The sequence below is a fragment of the Paramormyrops kingsleyae genome, chromosome 8 (genome assembly GCF_048594095.1).
Source record: "Paramormyrops kingsleyae isolate MSU_618 chromosome 8, PKINGS_0.4, whole genome shotgun sequence".
NCBI lineage: Eukaryota > Metazoa > Chordata > Actinopteri > Osteoglossiformes > Mormyridae > Paramormyrops > Paramormyrops kingsleyae.
In genome coordinates this window covers 5,997,320-6,016,200 of record NC_132804.1, presented here as the reverse complement: position 1 = coordinate 6,016,200, position 18,881 = coordinate 5,997,320, and the positions used below count along the sequence as shown (strand labels likewise).

Sequence of the window (18,881 nt, the reverse complement as noted above, 5' to 3'; positions counted from 1 at the left end):
ATCGGAGCACTCCCCGGAACAAGCAACAGTCTGTGGCTGAGGGAAGAGAGGCGTAGTCTGATCAGCATGGTGCCCCCATGACCCTCAACAGAAGCAGCAGTGCAAAGATGAGATGCAATGTAAAATCATGGGACTTACTGCCTACTCACAGCAGGCAGGAGTGCAGATCCCCTTACAAAATGCTTACAATCCCCTTACAAACCTTCGCTGTCCTCCTCTCTCATGCACATACTGCCCCCCACAGAGTAGCAACAATGACAATCTCAGGCTTCACCCAAAGAACTACAAGCCCTTCCTCTACTGAACCCATGTGGCCGACGTGAGAACTGCAATAGTATTCCATCCATTAATCTCGAATCCCGGTTTGCACACGCATGGCACTGAAAACACACAAACTCCATACAGAACAAGTGTTGGATTGCAGCCCACAAAAACATTCACATGCTTCTTGTTATGAAACAAATAAAAGGTATCAAACAAAGTTTGCACACCGTGAAGCACAATAATGACAAAGACACTGTGGCAGATTAAAATGCGCAAAAGATAAACTGAATATATTGATCGCATTAGCATCCAAAGAAATGTGACACCTATAAAAGAGGGACCAGCACTGTTTAAAGGGGAAGGAACATTTTTTGAAGACGTGAAGAGAGCTATTTGATAATTCAACTAAATGAAATACATTTGTAAAGTATGAATGAATCAGCCGACATACCCATAAAGTTTAGTTCTTTTTATTGCAATGTTTGCTGTGAATGAGATGGACGAGTCATTTTTTTAAACATGGCTGTACACACCCTTAACTTAATGTGAAGCTGCGTTCCAACGCATATAGGATGACAGTCAGCAGTGACACGTCTGCAGCAAATTTATGTGGTTAAACATGAAACCTTCATGATCCCAATACACACGGAGCCAGAGGCCCCCCCCCACATGCCCGAGCAGACCTTCTATTGGAGTGTACATGAAGACAGCTGTGCGGAACCAGTACGTCGTCAACCATAAATTAATAATGCACATTTATTCCCGGGTGGCAGGGGTCGGGAGGATGTGCCACGTCAGCAGGCTGCCTCACGCCATAGCCCCACGCTCTTTGTATGTAGCCATCATCTTCTTGATCTCGGCTATTGCCTTGGCTGGGTTTAAGCCCTGATAGGAAATTGGGGGGGAAGGGGGGGGACAGGTCAAGTGTTAAATACAGCCTCACCCACTTGTTTCAGAAATTACACTGCCTGGCCAAAAGAAAAGCTTTGGATCACATTGAGCTGTGATTATAGTGCACATTCGTCAATGCATTGTTTCCACGTGAAACATCTAGACTTTTTTTCATCCAGATTTGCATTCATTTCTCCTCGAGATCTTGTATTGATGATAGGCGAGTTGAACCACTCCGTAAAGTCTTCTTCAGCACATAGCAAAGACTTTCAATGGGGTTAAGGTCAAGACTCTGTGGTGGCCAGTTCATGTGTGATAATGATTCCTCATGCTCCCCGAACCACTCTGACAATTCCAGCCCGATGAATCTTGGCGTTATCGTCCTGGAATATGTCCGTGCCGTTAGGAAAGGAAAAATCCATTGATGGGTTAACCTGCCCATTCAGTAGATTCAGGTGCTCAGCTGACTTCACTTTATTACTGCGTAATGTTGCTGAGCTGTAATAATGATCCAATAGTTCGTTCTTAAGTACTTGCCAATTTAAATTCAAATGGTGACTTTTTTTTTTGGCCAGACAATGTACATTCCGTATTGATATTCATATTCATTCACATTTAATGTTTTTATCTGCGGATATGTATATTTTATATCTCCTTATCTGCTGTATTGTTTTTCTGTTTTTTTTCCCTCCAGCATATGGAAGAGTGAGGCACACTAAGAATTTTGAGGTGTAGACCAGGGGTGGGCAGTCTTACCCACAAAGGGCCGGTGCGTATGCAGGTTTTTGGGATAACCTGTAGGTCAGCTGTTCAAACCCAGGTGTGAGGACTCTTCAGCCAATCAGTCCTCCAATTAGTAATCTAATTAGGGAGTTGCAGCAAACACCTCCACACACAACGACCCTTTCTGGATAAGACTGCCCACCCCTAGCGTAGACACGCACATGTGACAGTTAATTGTTTGAATCTTTGGGGGAAAAAAGAATTTATAGTTCTAGAGAGGAATACAAACATCTCAAACGATGGTTGAGGCCCTTAGAGAAAAAAAAGATGCCCTTTCTATGGCTACTTGTGATTGGCTCTAGTTATGGAGGATACTGACGGATATGCGGCAGTAACTTAGCGTTCAGTGCAGCAGTGGCTTAGCGGTAGCTTAGCGTTTAGCATGGTGGTAGCTTAGCGTTTAGCATGGCGTTAGCTTAGCGTTTAGCATGGTGGTAGCTTAGCGTTTAGCATGGTGGTAGCTTAGCGTTTAGCATGGCGGTAGCTTAGCGTTTAGCACGGCGGTAGCTTAGAGTTTAGCACGGCGGTAGCTTAGAGTTTAGCACGGCGGTAGCTTAGAGTTTAGCATGGCGGTAGCTTAGAGTTTAGCATGGTGGTAGCTTAGCATTTAGTGTGGTGGCAGCAGCTTAGTGTTTAGCCGGCGGACTGCACCTTGGGGCAGGTCTTGGTGCAGTTCAGGATAGTGTGACAGCGGTACAGGGAGAAGGGGTCCTGCAGCTTGGACAGGCGCTCTTCTGTGAAGTCATCTCGTGAATCGATCATCCAGCGGTACGCCTTGGATGGATGCTTCGGTTAACGGCATGGGCCTAAAATCACAGCACGTGCACACGAGCGAGCTCATGCCAGCACACTCACCTGCATGAGTACGGCCGGGCCCAGGTACTTGTCTCCGTTCCACCAGTAGCTGGGGCAACTGGTGCTGCAGCAAGCACATAGGATGCACTCATACAGGCCATCCTGGGGGAAGAAAATGCAGACACACATAGAAATATTACACCAGCTGAACCTGCAGCCTAGCTGCTGCTTGAGCATTTCTGCCATCACAGTGTTGCTAAAAAGTCGGTCTTCACATTCTGTGCAGGATACAATTTCTAGGAAGTGGTTTTTTGAGCAATGTCGCAGAGTCCAGGTACCAGTTTCTGCCGGTCCTCCACAGTCTGCAGGTACTGCTTCTTGCCCTGCTGAGATTCGTCCTTCTTCTTCAGGTACGGCTCGATGGACTTGTACTGGGCATAGAAGTTACTCATGTCCTGGAACAGAGTGATCCCAGTAAGAGAACGACTCACAAAGCAGGAGCAAAAGGCTCCGACCCAGTGCTCCTTTATTAATAATAAAATAATAATAATAAACACTACATTTAATTTTATAAGCACTGTCCATTAAAACAATTTCAAAGTGCTAAAATATACGAAAAGTAAGACAATAGACAAACAATAAGCAACAAGACAGAAAATACACTAAAATCACTGCAAGAACCTATCAGAATCCTGGGGGTGTTTCACAAAGGATTTCTCAGTTAGCTGGGATAGCTTAAACTAGAAGTAATGATCATCCGGTAAGAGTTTAGGTAAGGAGCATTCCTATTGGACAATCATGATTTCTAGCTTAAGTTAACCCATTAAGAAATCCTGCTTTGTAGAAAACTCCCAGTCACTTTATTCCTGCCGGAGAAGATGCTTACCGGAACCAGGTCCTTGACGACGTACATGTGCGGGAGGGGGTAGATCTTAGTGACCTTGCTGGTGTCGGTGTCGATCTTGTTGAGGCAGGCCAGCGTGTTCCCGCCGTTGATGTTCATCGCACAAGAGCCACAGATCCCTGTCAGAGACACACACACGCTGTCAGTGGTGCTGGGCTGCCGGCCGTCCGCTTACCACAGATACTGCGCTCGACCTGGCCAGCTGGGGCTAAAATCACTGCTGCAACAGCAGGACACACAAACGCACTCAAATAGACATGATTCTTCAGAGAAACACTGCATGCAGTACAAGCTAAGCAAATATTTAATGTGACATAAATGCACGCAAATCTTAAGCTCTCAATGTCTGTGAATAATATCAGTTTTAAATTAACCTCATTACTTCACAATAGAACTTGACCCTCCACTTATGACTAATCGATAATTGATTATCCAGACAGAGTCTGTTAGGGACTGTGATGTCTGCGTAGGGCGGGACGGGGACAATCTATGCATCCTCCCAGCCGCTTATCCGGCGCACGGCTGTGGTGTGGATCCATGCAGACAGGTATAGGTGGGAATCAAACCCATAACCAATAACAGCACAGAAAATGAGCGCCACACAGGAAATGACAACACGGATCCATGTGGGAAAATCCTCTTCTCTTCTACCCCGTCTTGCTTTCCATGACACACAGTAGGTGAGAGGAAGCTTGGCACCTGCAGTGGTGCCCATAGAACTGGGGGTTGAGGGCCTTGCCCCCCCCCCCCTTGTCACCAGGCAACTATGTGGCAGAAGTTTATACCACCAAACCCCATGACCCTCTAGGTCTCTGCTCACCCTCTCGGCAAGAGCGTCGGAAAGTGAGTGTGGAGTCCATCTCATTCTTGATCTTGATCAGGGCATCCAGCACCATTGGTCCACACCTAAGGGGGGGGTGATTACTTAATCGATTAAAACTGAGTTCACTCAGAAGACCCAATCAGACTCCCTATTTGTGTAGGCCACTCCCATTCTCTCAAAGTAACAATCACTCTTCAAACACTCGCTCTCTGAGCACAACCATTTCACTGAAAAACTCATACAAACAATAACACACCCAGATCAAGCAGACCACAAATTCTAATCTGATAATGGCCAGCACAAAGTACAACAACCTTAGAACAGGTATGCTGAGATTACACTCATGTCTGCGGGGTACAGGCTGTCCAAAAACCATTGGAAAAAGGGAGAGTAGAGAATTCAGTCAGCTAGCAAACTTGCGAATTAAAATATGGTCACTGATTGACCAGGGGCAGGATTGGAGCAGGAGATCAGAAGGTTCAGTTGGAAGGGCAGTTATCTAGTGTATCTACACAGAGCCAGCTTTGTGACACCAGATCATCCGTTATCTTAACATACTATATGGTTTCAGCTACATAGATCCTCCTTTAAGGGCTTGTCCAGGGCAGGGCCGGTGGAAGCCAGGAGGCCCCTCCTCCGGTGGAGGCCCCTCCCTCTTCAATGATGTTAACATGCCCATGTTGGACAGCCAGGTGACCTTGGGACCCACTGAGGGTTTCTTTTTTTTTCTGCTTCCTCTCCTCCGTTGTCATGTCTTTATTTTTCATACCTTCATCTTTCCCTGTTTTTCTATTATTTAGTCCTAGTGACATAGTGACTGTCTATGTCTTAGTGAAATTGTAACTCATCACAACACACCCCTGTAAGGCGCCTTGGGGCGACACTGTTCTGAAAGCTGCTATATAAAAATACATTGAATTTAACTGAATCATGGGTGTGCAGATGCTCACACATTAGGGGCAGTTTTAGATTAAATGGACAGTGACAAACCTAAATGAGTTCAGGTGGAAAACACGTGCAAACATGGCGGTCACCGTTTCGTAATCACTGACATAAATACTAAAAGGAACATAAAACAATTGCTGAAAAACTATAAAAGCAGTGAGTTACATGCAGAGACAATGCAAGTAAATCAACAGCTCATTCTCTCACAATATGACGGCACCATGCAAATAATATACTGTATGTTCAGACTGTTTTGGTGGGATCTGAACTTGTAAAATTAATGTAAATGCTATTTATTATAATAATTATAATTAGTTCATGGCAAACAAACTGGGTATAATATACCTTACTTCATGACATACTTTCTCAGTTTGGATTCTACTTTGGTTTACAATCCATTGCTTAATTCAAAAGTACAATAAAATCACAGTGTCACTGCTGCAGGTTGTATTTATTCAGTCTGTAGCGTCCCCTCAAAATGCACCATTTCTACATGTCACCATCTGCGTTGCTTTAATTGGGTAGCATGATTAAGATACTGTGAGATAGATACCAGGTCTGTTCAAAGGGACGACACCAACAATGGACAGGGGGATTTCAATTCTATTCATACCCCAAAAAGAAACTCAACTCTTGGTTCCGTTGTGGTTCTAGTCCAGCAAGGACATTAGTGATATCAGAATAAAGTTTTATTTTTTTTTCCTTGCATAATCAGACGCTGTTTTCCATCTGCATCATGGTATCACTGCATTTACATTTATTTATCTAGCAGACCCATGAGACAGCAGGATCAGCCAGTCCCTGGAGCAAGTAGGATTAAGGGCCTCGCTCAGGGGACCAACAGCAAAATCACTCTGGCAGTCACCGGATTTGACCCAATGACCTTCAAATCACAGGCACACAGGAGTCTTCTAACCCAAAGAGCCGCACACGGCCCAGTGCTACACACAGTCCCCCAACCCGCTTACATGTTGAGGTCCAACTCAAAGGTCTGCATGCGCGGTTTGTCCCCCGCCGTGTCCGGGTCCCAGCGGTATATCTGAAACTTCTTTATTCGGGGCTGTGCTGCCGGAGCTGCCGCAGTCTGGGCACAGCGCGCTGCCTGGTGGGGGGGGGGGGGGGGGGTGTCGAGACAGAGGGGGGTGCTTACTATCAGTGGCATGGAGATTGCTGGAGCACTGCTCCCAGTCAGGCAGAAAGGGACAGAGAATATTTCTCTCCCTTTCAACTACAGTCCTTCACTGTTCAGACGTACATCACTATATCAGGTATATGAACAGTCATTTCACTTCAAAACTTATTGGACAAGAACACAAAAATGGCTGATGAACATAGATGTTCTACAGAGACACATTTACTGTAACTTCAGTAGCTGCTTCTCTGCTTTCACCATTACTCCTCTCATTATGGGCTGCGTGGATAACGGTTCAAATGTTCAGTCAAACATAAATATGTGGTTTGTCAATAACATTTGGACATAATAAAATGTTCAGAGGTGGCACAGTATCTCTGGTTAGCACTGTTGTCTCATTGTGGGTGGGTGTGTATGAAGTTTGCCTGACCTCTCAAATCATATGCGTGTTCCTCCTGCACTTGCATGTCTAAATGTAGAATAGCGCACGATGGGGGGTGTGTATATGTAATCATCCCGCCCATGCTGTACTCTAGACTCGCCTCCTGACCCCCACAACTCTGACTAAAAGGTGCGGTGAAAATTTGGATGGAAAGGTGCCGATGCCTCTTGTCTAATTCTTAATTGTAAAAGATATTTTGGTAAACAATCCAATAGTCCTGGTCTCGTGAACTGTCGTATACGTGGCGTAATTTTAAGTTACGAAACGAAATGTTGAAAGGAAGCACACTGTAGCGTTCCTGTTTTATCAAGAGACTAACCCGCCTTATATTCGTGTCCGAAAATAAAGATCAGACACCAGCAACCCGCTAGTTACGAAGATTTAAAATTGCTAGCATGGTTGAGTATTACAGAAAGTTAGCTTCACGAGAACATGTCTTTGTTAGAGGCATACAAATGGCAAATTGCGTTTCCTACTATTCAAAACATCGGACCGCTTTAAAGGCATATAACGTTACTGACACCTGAAATACAGAACTAACGTAAATTAACGCCAGTTCAGAGACTGAAGAGGGGCAAGCTGGCTGTCACCTGGTGACCTTCCCTATCCAGCAACGCCACCCTTGAGGCTTAAAAGCAATTATTCCCTCCCGATTTCACCCTTTCCATTCTTACCACCATCCCAACGGATGCCCGCGATACTACGGCTCCACATCGACTCAAGGAGAAACAGGCGACAGACATTGTGACCGACCACCGGGTCTTCAGAGCTACAGCAGCGGCTAACTCTCTAGCTATCCGCCACCCCACAATGCACAGCGGTGCATCGATTTGACATCATCACTGTGCGACGGAGACACCCTCGCTTATGGCACGCTCCCGTTAGGCGATACGTAGAGGTCATTATAAATTATAGCAGGTGCAAACTTTGAAAAAGCGATTAAAACACTAAATATAAGGAAAGATGGTGTTCCTGACTATAGCCTGCTGGATTCGTAGCCGTGGTCCAGATCGCTGGTGGAGGGTACAAGAAGTGCTGAAGCATGCACGGGTTAGTTTTCACTACCAGGGTGTGGATGTTTAAAGCAAGAGTTATTGGCTATTGACAGTTGGCTAGTAATTCTAATGAGTTGCAAAAATAAGTGAGGAAAATCAAATCGTTGATGTGGAAGTTTTACTTATAGTGTAATCTTAGTTAGTTGCGGACCTTGAATAAAAATTTAAGTTGTTCTGTAATAACAGCATATTGCTTTAATAATCCACTCTGTGTAATTCCATATTTATATAAGGGATCCTTCTATCTAAAACTATTGTGATATGTTTTTATCTGTGTTTTTTTTAAATCTGTTGTTGCTCCCTAATTTGAGTGTCGATGTGTCGCTTGATTGCAGCACTTTCGAGGTAGGAAGAACCGTTGTTTCACACTGGCCGTGAGGGCTGTACGGAGGGCATTCGTTTATGCAACCAAGGCCCGCCCGAAAAAACGGCGTCTTATGAGAAGGGTAAGGATATTTTTCAATTTCTATATTCACTACATAGCCTACAGTTGTAACGAACCAGTACCATGAATGGCAGTTTATATAGCTGCACCACGTGCAGCTTCACTTAATAGTTCACTGTTACATTAATCAACTGTGCTTTTTATAGCTGTGGATTTCCCGTATTGCTGCTGGTACCCGGGAACATGGGATGAAATATCCAGTTCTGATTAGCAATCTGGTAAAGGTGAGCAAAACTGTATGGTGTGAATAAAATCTGCCTGTCTTGTATTAACTTGGATTTATATTCCTCATACTTCTGTGAAATCAATATTTAAATGAAAAGTAAAGGGAAGTTGCTTTGTAACTGAAAATGCACAATTCCGGTTTGTAAAGTTGTGTTTATCTACACTTCTCTGACGCTCAGTAAATATGCACAAAAGACTGATTTAAAATGAGAGCAATGTTTTGACTGCACTCTATACACTCTATAGACTATATACACGCATCTATAATACATGCTTTTTCAGTTATATAAGTGAGCACATTTAATGATGGGGTGCAGACCTTCATCTAGAAAGGTGCCAATTCTTCTAACTTATGATTGTATCAGTGGTACAGCATTTGTATGCTTTTTGGGATTTCAGATGAATCTTATGTTCACACATCTTGTCTCGTAATTACAGCAATAACTGAAACTTATTGGTTTAAAGTATTACTTGAGCATAATTTAAGTAAACATACTAAAATAACCAGTGATACTCTGTTGCTTTAGGTTTGTAGACTGTGATTTTCAGTCTCTCTTGTTGCTTTGGGTATTTGATTCTCCTACTGTTGTCCCAATTCAGACCAACGTTCAGGTGAACAGGCGGATGCTGTGTGATCTGGCTGTAACCGAGCCACGGACATTCCAGTCGCTTGTGGCTCTGGCTAAGGCGCGCCGGGAGGAGGGATTCCGTGCCGCGCTCGGCGATGGCAAAGAGCCCCCGGGCATCTTCTCCCGCATTGTTCATTCACACTGACACGGCGTCCACTGAGGAATCGCAGTGTGCATCTGGCTCTTTGTCTACTGGCCCCTGTGAATTCTGCTCTCATTTTTGTAGCTATACTGTTTATCCATTTTGTGCACTGCCCTGGATGGTTAAGCACAGCTACAGTGGAAGTCGATCAGAACTCTCCATGTCATAATCACATATTCACATGTTACCGAGTCATTGATCTTTCCATTAATAAAAATGTTTGGGGGGAGGTAAGACTTCAGGAGGCACTGGTTGTCCTGCCCAGTAGTTCATTTTGACTTGTACTTTATGTATTTTATGTAAATGTAAATTAATCTGCTTTCCTGTCTGGAAAACAGGAAGTGTTTAGAGAAATTTAATAAAGCTTTTTTTGTTATCTGTCATTGTGTTTTTCCATGTCTGGTACTTGTGTCTTATGAAATACTGGTTTGACTTGCATGCAGAATGCCAAAAGAAACATTCTCTTATTCAAAATTTCACACATCATCAGATCATGAATCACGTTAGGAAATATACTTTTTTTTCCCCTGTATATATTCCGTAAATAAATACCCCATCCACCATCTCATACATGCATAAAAGTTAATTTACCAGTTACTAGAAATGTGTCGCTTTTTTACAACACAATTTCCCTTGCCTCAACTGCAGCAATAGCTAGAACATATTTTATCCCCTCGCGGCCACCGTTCTACTTCCGTAGGAGTGGCTAAACCCTTATGCCTTTCTGGGATTAGCCAATAGAAAAGAGCACGCCCGGTTTCTGACCAATCATTATGCGCAGTTTTAATCACGTTTTCTGGTCTTCAGTGAGTCTGCGCATACATTAGAACGTGACACGAGGTAACGGTGTGTCAGTGAATTTAAGGTATAGAAGTCCTGAAGACTTTAACACCGTCCCAGAATCAAGCCAACAATATCTGACTTGCCGCAGAATGTCTTGGCTGTTTGGCTTGAACAAGGGGCAGTCTGGCGCGCCCCCGGATCTCCCTATACCACCGCCTCCTCCGCCGGCCGGGGCTTCTGGTGGGGATAAACCCAAGGACAAATGGAGTAATTTCGACCCAACCGGGCTGGAGCGAGCGGCCCAGGCGGCCAAGGAGCTTGATAAATCACGTATGTTATTCTGTGAAGAAAACAATCTGAGTTTAGCAGTACGGTTTTTATAACGATGCATGACCAAACATCATAGGTACCTATACAGCTGCGTGAACCGCGATTGAATGAATGGTGCAGACGTGTGAATGGAGCTGAAGGGATTTACACTACTATCATCTTCTCTCCTCGTACGTATATATCTCAGATAAGAGATACGGTGTCGGTATGTGATGCCTGTTTTGTCTAGATGCTCTATGTGTGACACTGAATGTAGCAAAGAAGACTAGCAAGCCATGCATTCAGAATGTCCATAGTTAACCAAGGTTAAAGGTTCAAAGGTCACTGGCACACAGGTTTATTTTTTAAGAGGCTCATACGCATGTCATTTGGCTAATTGATATTTACATTTGATTTTTAACTTTGCGTTTAGATTGTATATTTTAAGTAAATATTAAATGCAGTATTTTATGAACAAGGACTATTTTGGTGTTAAGAAAGTAGACTCGCACTCCTGAAGACTTCATAAAAGAGAAACTCATCGTGAAATCGTAGGTGCAGAAATATGCTTTTGCGTAGTTGAAAGGATTTTACATGAATACAGTGGTAAGTTTACGTGCAGCAGTAAACACGTGTGCAAGTATACTGTGATTTGCCTTGCGATTGTTTTTTTTTCTGAAGACAAAGAATCGATTTTGGCAATGATTAGATTGCGGAGATGCATTGAATTTATACGAGGAAAGGTTAATCACTGTAATCCACCCCACGCAGGCCATTCTAAGGATGCGCTGGAGCTGGCGCGCATGCAGGAGCAGACGCTGCAGCTGGAGCATCAGACCAAGATGAAGGTCGTACCGGCACGCTCTGTTTCCATAGCAACGGCGGTGCCGGCCGCCACGCCCCCTTTCTGTTGTCTTCCATGTTTGGTTTTTAAGCCCTGTCATCTGTGCCCATCTTTGTATTTTAGTGAGTTGTTTTGTGAGCTAATGATTGATTAAACCTGGCCTAAGATTACTTGGAGAGGGGTAAAAGTGGGGGGGGGGGGGGGGGATCACCAGTGATATACAGAGCTATTTAGACTTTCTTAATGTCTGCTGTCATGTTTGTTTCCTAATCATTTCATGCCTGGTTTCCTGATGTCTACTTTCGCTTTATCTTCAGGTCATTAACTTGTTTTTGTTTTGTTTTTAACTCCCAGGAATATGAGGCAGCGTTGGAGCAGATAAAGGGGGATCAGATTCGCGTCCAGGCGGAGGAGAGGAGGAAAACGTTGGTGGAGGAGACGAAGCAGCACCAGGCGGTGAGGAGCGGGGGTGGGGGGAGGGGGGGGGGCTGTGTCCGCCTTCGGTGGGCCGGGTAGCCATATTCTCTGCAGAGATCGTGCCTGACTGACGGCATGTAACAGCATCACTGTGCTCATTCTGCTTCCCTTCGACCTTTGCAGAGGGCACAGTACCAGGATAAGTTGGCCAGGCAGAGGTACGATGACCAACTGAGGCAGCAGGTGAGATCAGCCTCCGGACGTCGCCGCTGTGACCGTATCGGCCGTTTGATGCCGTGCCTCTTCCTTCAGTTTGCCTCGCTCAGTGCTCCGTGAGAGGACAGTGCAGCGATAACCACCAGCGTGTGAGTCTCAAACCTGACCCCCTCCCCCCTCCGTTTTTCTTTTCCTGCAGCAAATTCTTAATGAAGAGAATCTGCGCAAGCAGGAGGAGTCCGTGCAGAAGCAGGAGGCGATGAGACGCGGTGAAGCCCCTTTCCGAAACCCTGACCCCCACCAGCCCCCCTCTGCAGCTGCCTCCTAACTCTCACCCCCCCCCCCCCCCCCCATCAGCCACCGTCGAGCACGAGATGGAGCTACGTCACAAGAACGAGATGCTGCGCGTGGAGGCGGAGGCCAAGGCACGAGGTCGCGTGGAGCGTGAGAATGCCGACATCATCCGCGAGCAGATCCGCCTGAAGGCTGCTGAGCACCGGCAGACTGTGCTGGAAACCATACGGTATGACCATGACCAGTCTGTGATTGTTTTCCAGGTTACCGTGGGTACCATGGGTGTTGCCGTGGGTACCATGGGTGTTGCCGTGGGTACCATGGGTGTTGCCGTGGGTACCATGGGTGTTGCACTGTTTACTGTGTGTGTTTACTTTGTGCATTACTGCGGGTATAATGGGTGTTATCGTGGGCACTCTGGCCATTACTATGGGTACTGTATGTGTTACTATTGGTACTATAAGTGTTACAATGGGTACTTGTGGGTGTTACTGTGAGTAATATGGGTGTTAGTGTCGGTACTGTGGGCATCACTTTAAGTACTCTGGGTGTTACTGTAGGTAATATATGTTACTTTGGGTACCGTGCATGTTACTGTAGAAAAACATGGAGTGTTTTTAGTGGATGCAGAATTGCAGGGTGGCAGTGGGAGGAGCTGATGGTGGGGGGAGGAGCTGATGGTGGGGGGAGGAGCTGACTGTGTTTGTACCCTGTGTCAGGACGGCGGGTGCTGTGTTTGGGGAGGGTTTCCACGCCTTCATCTCGGACTGGGACAAAGTCACAGCCACGGTGAGTGACGCTCTTCTGGTGCCCGCTGTCCCGGTGCCCGCTGTCCCCCCGTCCCACCTTTTCTGTCCTCACCCACCCCCCTTTTTTCGCTGCCAGGTGGCGGGGCTGACCCTCCTGGCTGTGGGGATCTACTCAGCCCGAAATGCTACCTCAGTGGCTGGGCGCTATGTGGAGGCCCGCCTGGGCAAGCCGGCACTGGTGCGGGAGACGTCTCGCTTCACTGTGGGGGAGGCCATCCGACATCCCGTCAAGGTCCGTGGTGGGGGGGCAGAAGTCCAGTTGTGTCTGATTCTGTTACCCCAATGCAAGCTCATTCTTCTTTTCCTGCCCTCCTCCTCCCCCCAACTCAGATGACAAGGCGGCTGACCAGTAAGCCCCAGGATGCCCTGGAGGGGGTGGTTCTCAGTGTGAGTGATTAAAGCCCCGCCCACAGCATTGCAGACCACACCCACAATCTCCACCCACCACCACATGTCACACCAACCGTGACAGTAATCGCAAATCATGCAGCATGCTGCACCTCTGCTAACAATCCCTGTACCCGTCCTTAACAGCCAAACCTGGAGGAGCGTGTGCGTGACATCGCCATAGCGACCCGTAACACACGGCAGAACCGGGGCCTTTACCGGAACATCCTGATGTACGGCCCGCCTGGAACTGGAAAAACGCTTTTTGCAAAGGTGGGTTTCCTCAGTGAGGCTCCCGTCAGTTTAACTCTCATTACTGCAGTCACCTGCGTTCAGGGCCCAGTAAGCCAGTGATGCAGTTCTGTGGTGAACCACAAGAGGGTGACAATGGCCATCACAGCTGGAATAAAAATATTCAGATTGATAATTAGTACAATAATTAATACAAGTCCAGTATCCTACAGAAAGGCACAATTTTAATGTCAGATTTATGTTAATTATCCAACTCGAAGTAGCTGATCAGTTGATACTAGTGTGTTCAGTAATACAGATACAGAACACTTGGACGGCTTCCTTGAATTGCCGGATTGTGAATCTGTTTTACAACTAGAGACAGTTGTCTTGGTAATATAAAGCCAGTTATACGAAATCTGTGGTGCTAATATGTCTCTCGGAATTATAATTATAATGATTAATTCTGTTTGTGTGCCGTCATGTGCGTGTTTTAGTGTTTATTTGTAACTGGCTCATGTGTCCTGAGCAGAAGCTGGCTATGCATTCTGGGATGGATTACGCCATCATGACGGGGGGAGATGTCGCCCCTATGGGGCGCGATGGCGTGACCGCCATGCACAAGGTCTTTGACTGGGCCAACACCAACCGACGCGGGTATGCTGCTGTCTCGGGTGGGCGGATGCGGGGAGGAATTCGTTTCGGCCACCCCCACCCCCCCCCATCGCTCTGAGTCTGATGGTATCTTCTCCCCTGCAGCCTCCTGCTCTTCGTTGACGAGGCAGATGCCTTCCTTCGCAAGCGAGCCACTGTAAGTGGGTGTGTGTGGGCAGGGGCACTGCAGGGCGTGCATGCGTGATGCTTCAGGGGGCCGTGTGTGGCGTTAGGCTGGGGCTCCACAAACGCTCCTCCACCCTGCTTTGTATTTCACGAGCCTCAGCGGAGGCCTCGCAAATCACCTTGGATTGTGTCTGCGTGGAGGATAAATCATGTAGTGCTTTTTATCACTCAAGTGCTGACACTTTATTTCTCCCGTCCTGTTGCAGGAGAAGATCAGCGAAGACCTCCGAGCCACTTTGAACGCGTTCCTCTATCGCACGGGCGAGCAGAGCAACAAGTCAGTCCTCCCCCGGCTGCCGTTCTTTCCTATTCAGCCTTAGTATCCGGCTCACCTTGTCGTCCATGCCTGGGCTCTACCCCCACAGGTTCATGCTGGTGTTGGCCAGTAACCAGCCGGAACAGTTCGACTGGGCCATCAACGACCGCATTGATGAGATCGTCAACTTCGCTCTGCCAGGCCCGGAAGAGCGGGAACGGCTGGTGCGGCTGTACTTTGACCGCTATGTGCTGGAACCGGCCACTGGGGGGCGGCAGTGAGTATACCGCAGTGTCGGGCCGGGGACCTTACTAACTAGTCCATATGGAACATCATCGTCAGCAGGTGCTGTTGCTTCAAACCTGTACCCTCAGTGTCCGACTTGATCTGACATCTTAGCAGTAATACAGACAGACCCCAGGTTATGTGGGAGATTCCTAAGTCTGTCTTTATGTCGAAGTTGTAGGAAAGTCAGAACAGGTACATAGGTTCTTATTTAGTGTCAGTTAGTTAAATGTTTGTCTAGTTATATATTTTATTTTCCTATGCATACAAACATCTCCAAATACACTAAACATGTTAAACGTAATAATACGGTACATAATGATGATGATGATGATAATATGGTACTGCGAGAGAGAGAGAGAGAGGGGCCGTGTGTGTGCAGGTATACAGTATTGTAAAAACCCTTAAAGAAACAGTTCTAAAAGCACTTTAGATAGAGGTGAAAAAAGAAAAAAAGATTCTGATTAAAGGTTAACACCTTTCTCTCGTTCCATTAATGTCTTCCATACCGGAGGGGGCATTGGTGAGGTAACATTATGATATTAATAACTGGATGACGAACCGCTGAGCCACGCAATGTTTTTATGAGCATAGTGCCTGCGTCCGTCATTATGAACCATTGTATTTAACTCAGATTCGTAATACAATATTGGATTTATGGCAGTCTGTCTGTAAGTACAGGTTGTCCGTAAGTTAGACGTTCTTAGCCAGGAGGCTGAATTGACGCTGTAGCTGCAGTACAGCCATAGACCCTACGCCCAGAAATGTAACTACACATCGCTGTGACGCAGACTGCGAGAATGTTATTGGTCTGTTTGGTAGCATTCCTTTGTTTTATGAGAGTGAAGAAATCGTACATCCCAGGTTTGCTTGTATCACTGATGGAAACTGAAGCGCTATTTATAACTAGCATTAAATAACCCATCCTGGACGTAGCAGCTACAGGTCAACAGAACACTCTGGGTGACGGTGCCAATTTTACTGACCTCCTTTAAGTTTATTCATACTTTTCAAGATGACAAAAGTAAAAGTAGATTTAGAAAATGCATAAAAAGTGTAGCGGCTCGACATTTTCCAAATCTGTTTACTGGAAGTTTGGAGCAGCACAAATGTAACCAGGACTAGATAAATGGATACTTAGTTAAATGTTTGGTTTTTTTTTCTGTTCCAATTGTGTGATTCAACAACTGAATGTATCTCAGAGTGGGAAGACAACAAATGCAACATCCAGAACTCTGTATCACTTAGTGCTTTGCTGGTGTAATTACTGAGCGAGACAAACACACCAACGCACATCGCTTGCGACAGTGTTGGCCACTTGCGTAGGTCATGGAAAATAGGCTCAAGGCAGAAATATAACTCAGGCTTTACTGTACATGAAAGTCAGACCACTGCTGTTCAGGACATTTTCCGTTCATGGCCTGCAGGATGTGAGGATTCGTTGTCTGGGTACAGTCAGAAGACTCATCCAGACTTGCCACTTGAAATTTGAATGTTAAGTTCACCTCACCATGTCACCTGCTAGCATCCATCCATCCATCCATCTCCCAACTGCTTACCTTGCTCAGGATCACTGGGGAGACTGGACCCTATCCAAGGCAGCACAGGGTACACAGCAGGGTAATACCTGGGTCTGTATGCCTGGGTGGCACAGAGCAGATTCACACATGCACAAACATATATATATATATATATATATATATATATATATATATATATATATATATATATATATATATATATATACACACACACACACACACGCTGGAGATCTAGAGACGCCAGATAGTTGCATCGGCGGAGGGAATCGGATCTGATCTATGGGCGCAGTGGCCAAAACAGAAGTGTGAAGCAGCAAGTGTCTCTCCTCTCTCCCTGCAGGAGGCTGAAGCTGGCACAGTTTGACTACGGGAAGAAGTGCTCAGAGATCGCCCAGCGAGTCGACGGCATGTCGGGCCGAGAGATCTCCAAGCTCGGGGTCGCCTGGCAGGTGGGTTTCCCAGACGTGGGCTTAGCTAGTACCTCGCTCTTATTTAAGAGTCCATTTAGTCCTGTAGCTCAGTGTTTCCCAATCCGGTCCTCGGGGAACCTCAGAGGACCCTCCCGCTAGGGGGCTGGAGGGGAGCAAAAATGTGGACTGTCTGGCAAGGAGCTGGGAGGGAGCAAAAACCTGGACCGTATGGGGGTCCCTGAGAACCGGGTTGGGAAACACTGCTGTAGCTGATCCGTCGCTGATGTTCGAAACGAATCAAGCTGAAGTTGGTGACAATGCGCCAGTAATAGGTGTTGGTGAACAAATTTGTTGGTGAAGTAGAACAGCCAGGCCTGTAAAGATCTTGTTCTTTTTTACTAAACACGTTATTTTATCACCTTATTTTTTTAAAAAAGTGAACTGACTACATGAAATGATAAATCGGTAGCTTCTATGCGTCGTCCAAGAATGGAGGCACTGAGGGAAGGATCTCAGCATCTTCCCGATTCCCACTGCAGGCGGCCGCGTATTCCTCTGAAGACGGCGTGCTGACGGAAGCCATGATTGATGCCCGGGTGGAAGATGCGATCCGGCAACACAAGCAGAAGATGGACTGGCTACATAGGGAGGAGGCGGAAAGTGTGGGCAAGGCTGGGGTCATCCTGCCCCCCGGGGGGGCCTTAGACAAAGGAGGGAAAAAAATGGGGTTTTTGCTGCAGGAGGAAATGCCTCAGGCCCACAAGGTAGATGGATCCGGCCAAATGGCAATGCAGGATGGCCTGATCCCAGCTGTCTGGTTTGGGTCCAGAACCGTGATGGGGGGCACCTTGCCTCCAGATGTGACCCCCCTGCCCAAGGACAGTGCATCTCTGCCTGCAGAGGGGGGAGCCCCCAAAACTGAGGACCCCTCCCCAAAGACGGAAGGGCACATGATAAAGGCAGAGTCTCCATCGAAAGACGGGACTCCTGTTTAAGCATGTAAGGTCTAGGAGAGAAGGGGATTCTGGGAAAATATCAGAAATTATCGGTGGAGACTTGGGGTGCAGGGTAGGGTACAGAAGATTAAACGACACATTTGCTGTCACTCTGCTTTTGACTGTTGTGTTTTTGTGGGGGAGGGGGGCTCCCCTGTATTTTGGGAGATGAAGAAAAGGAAGAAGGGAGGAGTTTCACTAAGATGAAGGTAAACATGAGCCGTGACCAAGCTTAATCTGTGCCATGTGACAAACAAACCTAACAGGTCATGTTTGTTTACATTCCCAAGTGTCATCGGTAATGATCGATGAACATTTTTTTAATTAACAAAGACATGTTTTTAATGAAATGTTTTGTTCTGATATCTTGTTTTAGGATAATATATTAACAGCTGAGAGATTTATATGGTCACCCTGTGTTTTGGCTGCTCTGTCTGTGATTAAGGATGCCCGGTCCTTGGGGACGTTGGGGTCGGCTGTGTGGGGAAGCTCTACCCATTTTGTCCTTGACCAATGAAATATGTATCTATATAGATGTAGAGAAACTCATGTGGGAGGTTAATAGTGTGCTGGGTGAAGTTTTTATGTAGCGCGTTTTTCCATAATGAAAGTCTTTCTCTCGCGCCTTTAGCTTGGAAACGCACGGCCCCTCTCCCACACAGTTAGCGTGAAACGCACGGTCCCTCTCCCGCACCGTTAGCTTGGAAACGCACGGCCCCTCTCCCGCGCCTTTAGCTTGGAAACGCACGGCCCCTCTCCCGCGCCGTTAGCTTGGAAACGCACGGCCCC

At 46.5% G+C, this 18,881-nt stretch overlaps 3 protein-coding genes across 4 annotated transcripts; 2 read left to right on the top strand and 1 right to left on the bottom strand.

Annotated features, from left to right (window-relative positions):
* Nucleotides 1-718: 718 nt before the first annotated feature.
* sdhb (succinate dehydrogenase complex, subunit B, iron sulfur (Ip)) lies at nucleotides 719-7,787 on the bottom strand. 2 transcript variants are annotated; one of them, XM_023830795.2, is made up of 8 exons: nucleotides 7,654-7,787; nucleotides 6,374-6,507; nucleotides 4,458-4,543; nucleotides 3,620-3,756; nucleotides 3,072-3,188; nucleotides 2,794-2,895; nucleotides 2,590-2,712; nucleotides 719-1,149 (listed from the first exon to the last, which is right to left on the bottom strand). In XM_023830795.2, exons 1-8 carry the CDS (start codon nucleotides 7,720-7,722, stop codon nucleotides 1,072-1,074), a joined length of 846 nt encoding a protein of 281 aa, XP_023686563.1. In that variant the 5' UTR covers nucleotides 7,723-7,787; the 3' UTR covers nucleotides 719-1,071. The 2 variants fall into 2 exon arrangements, with proteins under 2 accessions (XP_023686563.1, XP_023686571.1); XM_023830803.2 differs by lacking the exon at nucleotides 2,590-2,712.
* A 101-nt stretch (nucleotides 7,788-7,888) lies between these two features.
* Nucleotides 7,889-9,858, top strand: mrpl20 (mitochondrial ribosomal protein L20). Its single transcript, XM_023830818.2, has 4 exons — nucleotides 7,889-8,029; nucleotides 8,370-8,480; nucleotides 8,626-8,703; nucleotides 9,305-9,858. Exons 1-4 carry the CDS (start codon nucleotides 7,943-7,945, stop codon nucleotides 9,476-9,478), a joined length of 450 nt encoding a protein of 149 aa, XP_023686586.1. The 5' UTR covers nucleotides 7,889-7,942; the 3' UTR covers nucleotides 9,479-9,858.
* Nucleotides 9,859-10,282: 424 nt separating this feature from the next.
* On the top strand, nucleotides 10,283-18,202 carry atad3 (ATPase family AAA domain containing 3). Its single transcript, XM_072715055.1, has 16 exons — nucleotides 10,283-10,588; nucleotides 11,339-11,415; nucleotides 11,766-11,867; nucleotides 12,012-12,071; nucleotides 12,244-12,313; nucleotides 12,402-12,567; nucleotides 13,058-13,127; nucleotides 13,224-13,379; nucleotides 13,478-13,534; nucleotides 13,682-13,807; nucleotides 14,298-14,422; nucleotides 14,525-14,576; nucleotides 14,812-14,882; nucleotides 14,971-15,138; nucleotides 17,028-17,136; nucleotides 17,637-18,202. Exons 1-16 carry the CDS (start codon nucleotides 10,408-10,410, stop codon nucleotides 18,090-18,092), a joined length of 2,046 nt encoding a protein of 681 aa, XP_072571156.1. The 5' UTR covers nucleotides 10,283-10,407; the 3' UTR covers nucleotides 18,093-18,202.
* Nucleotides 18,203-18,881: the final 679 nt, after the last annotated feature.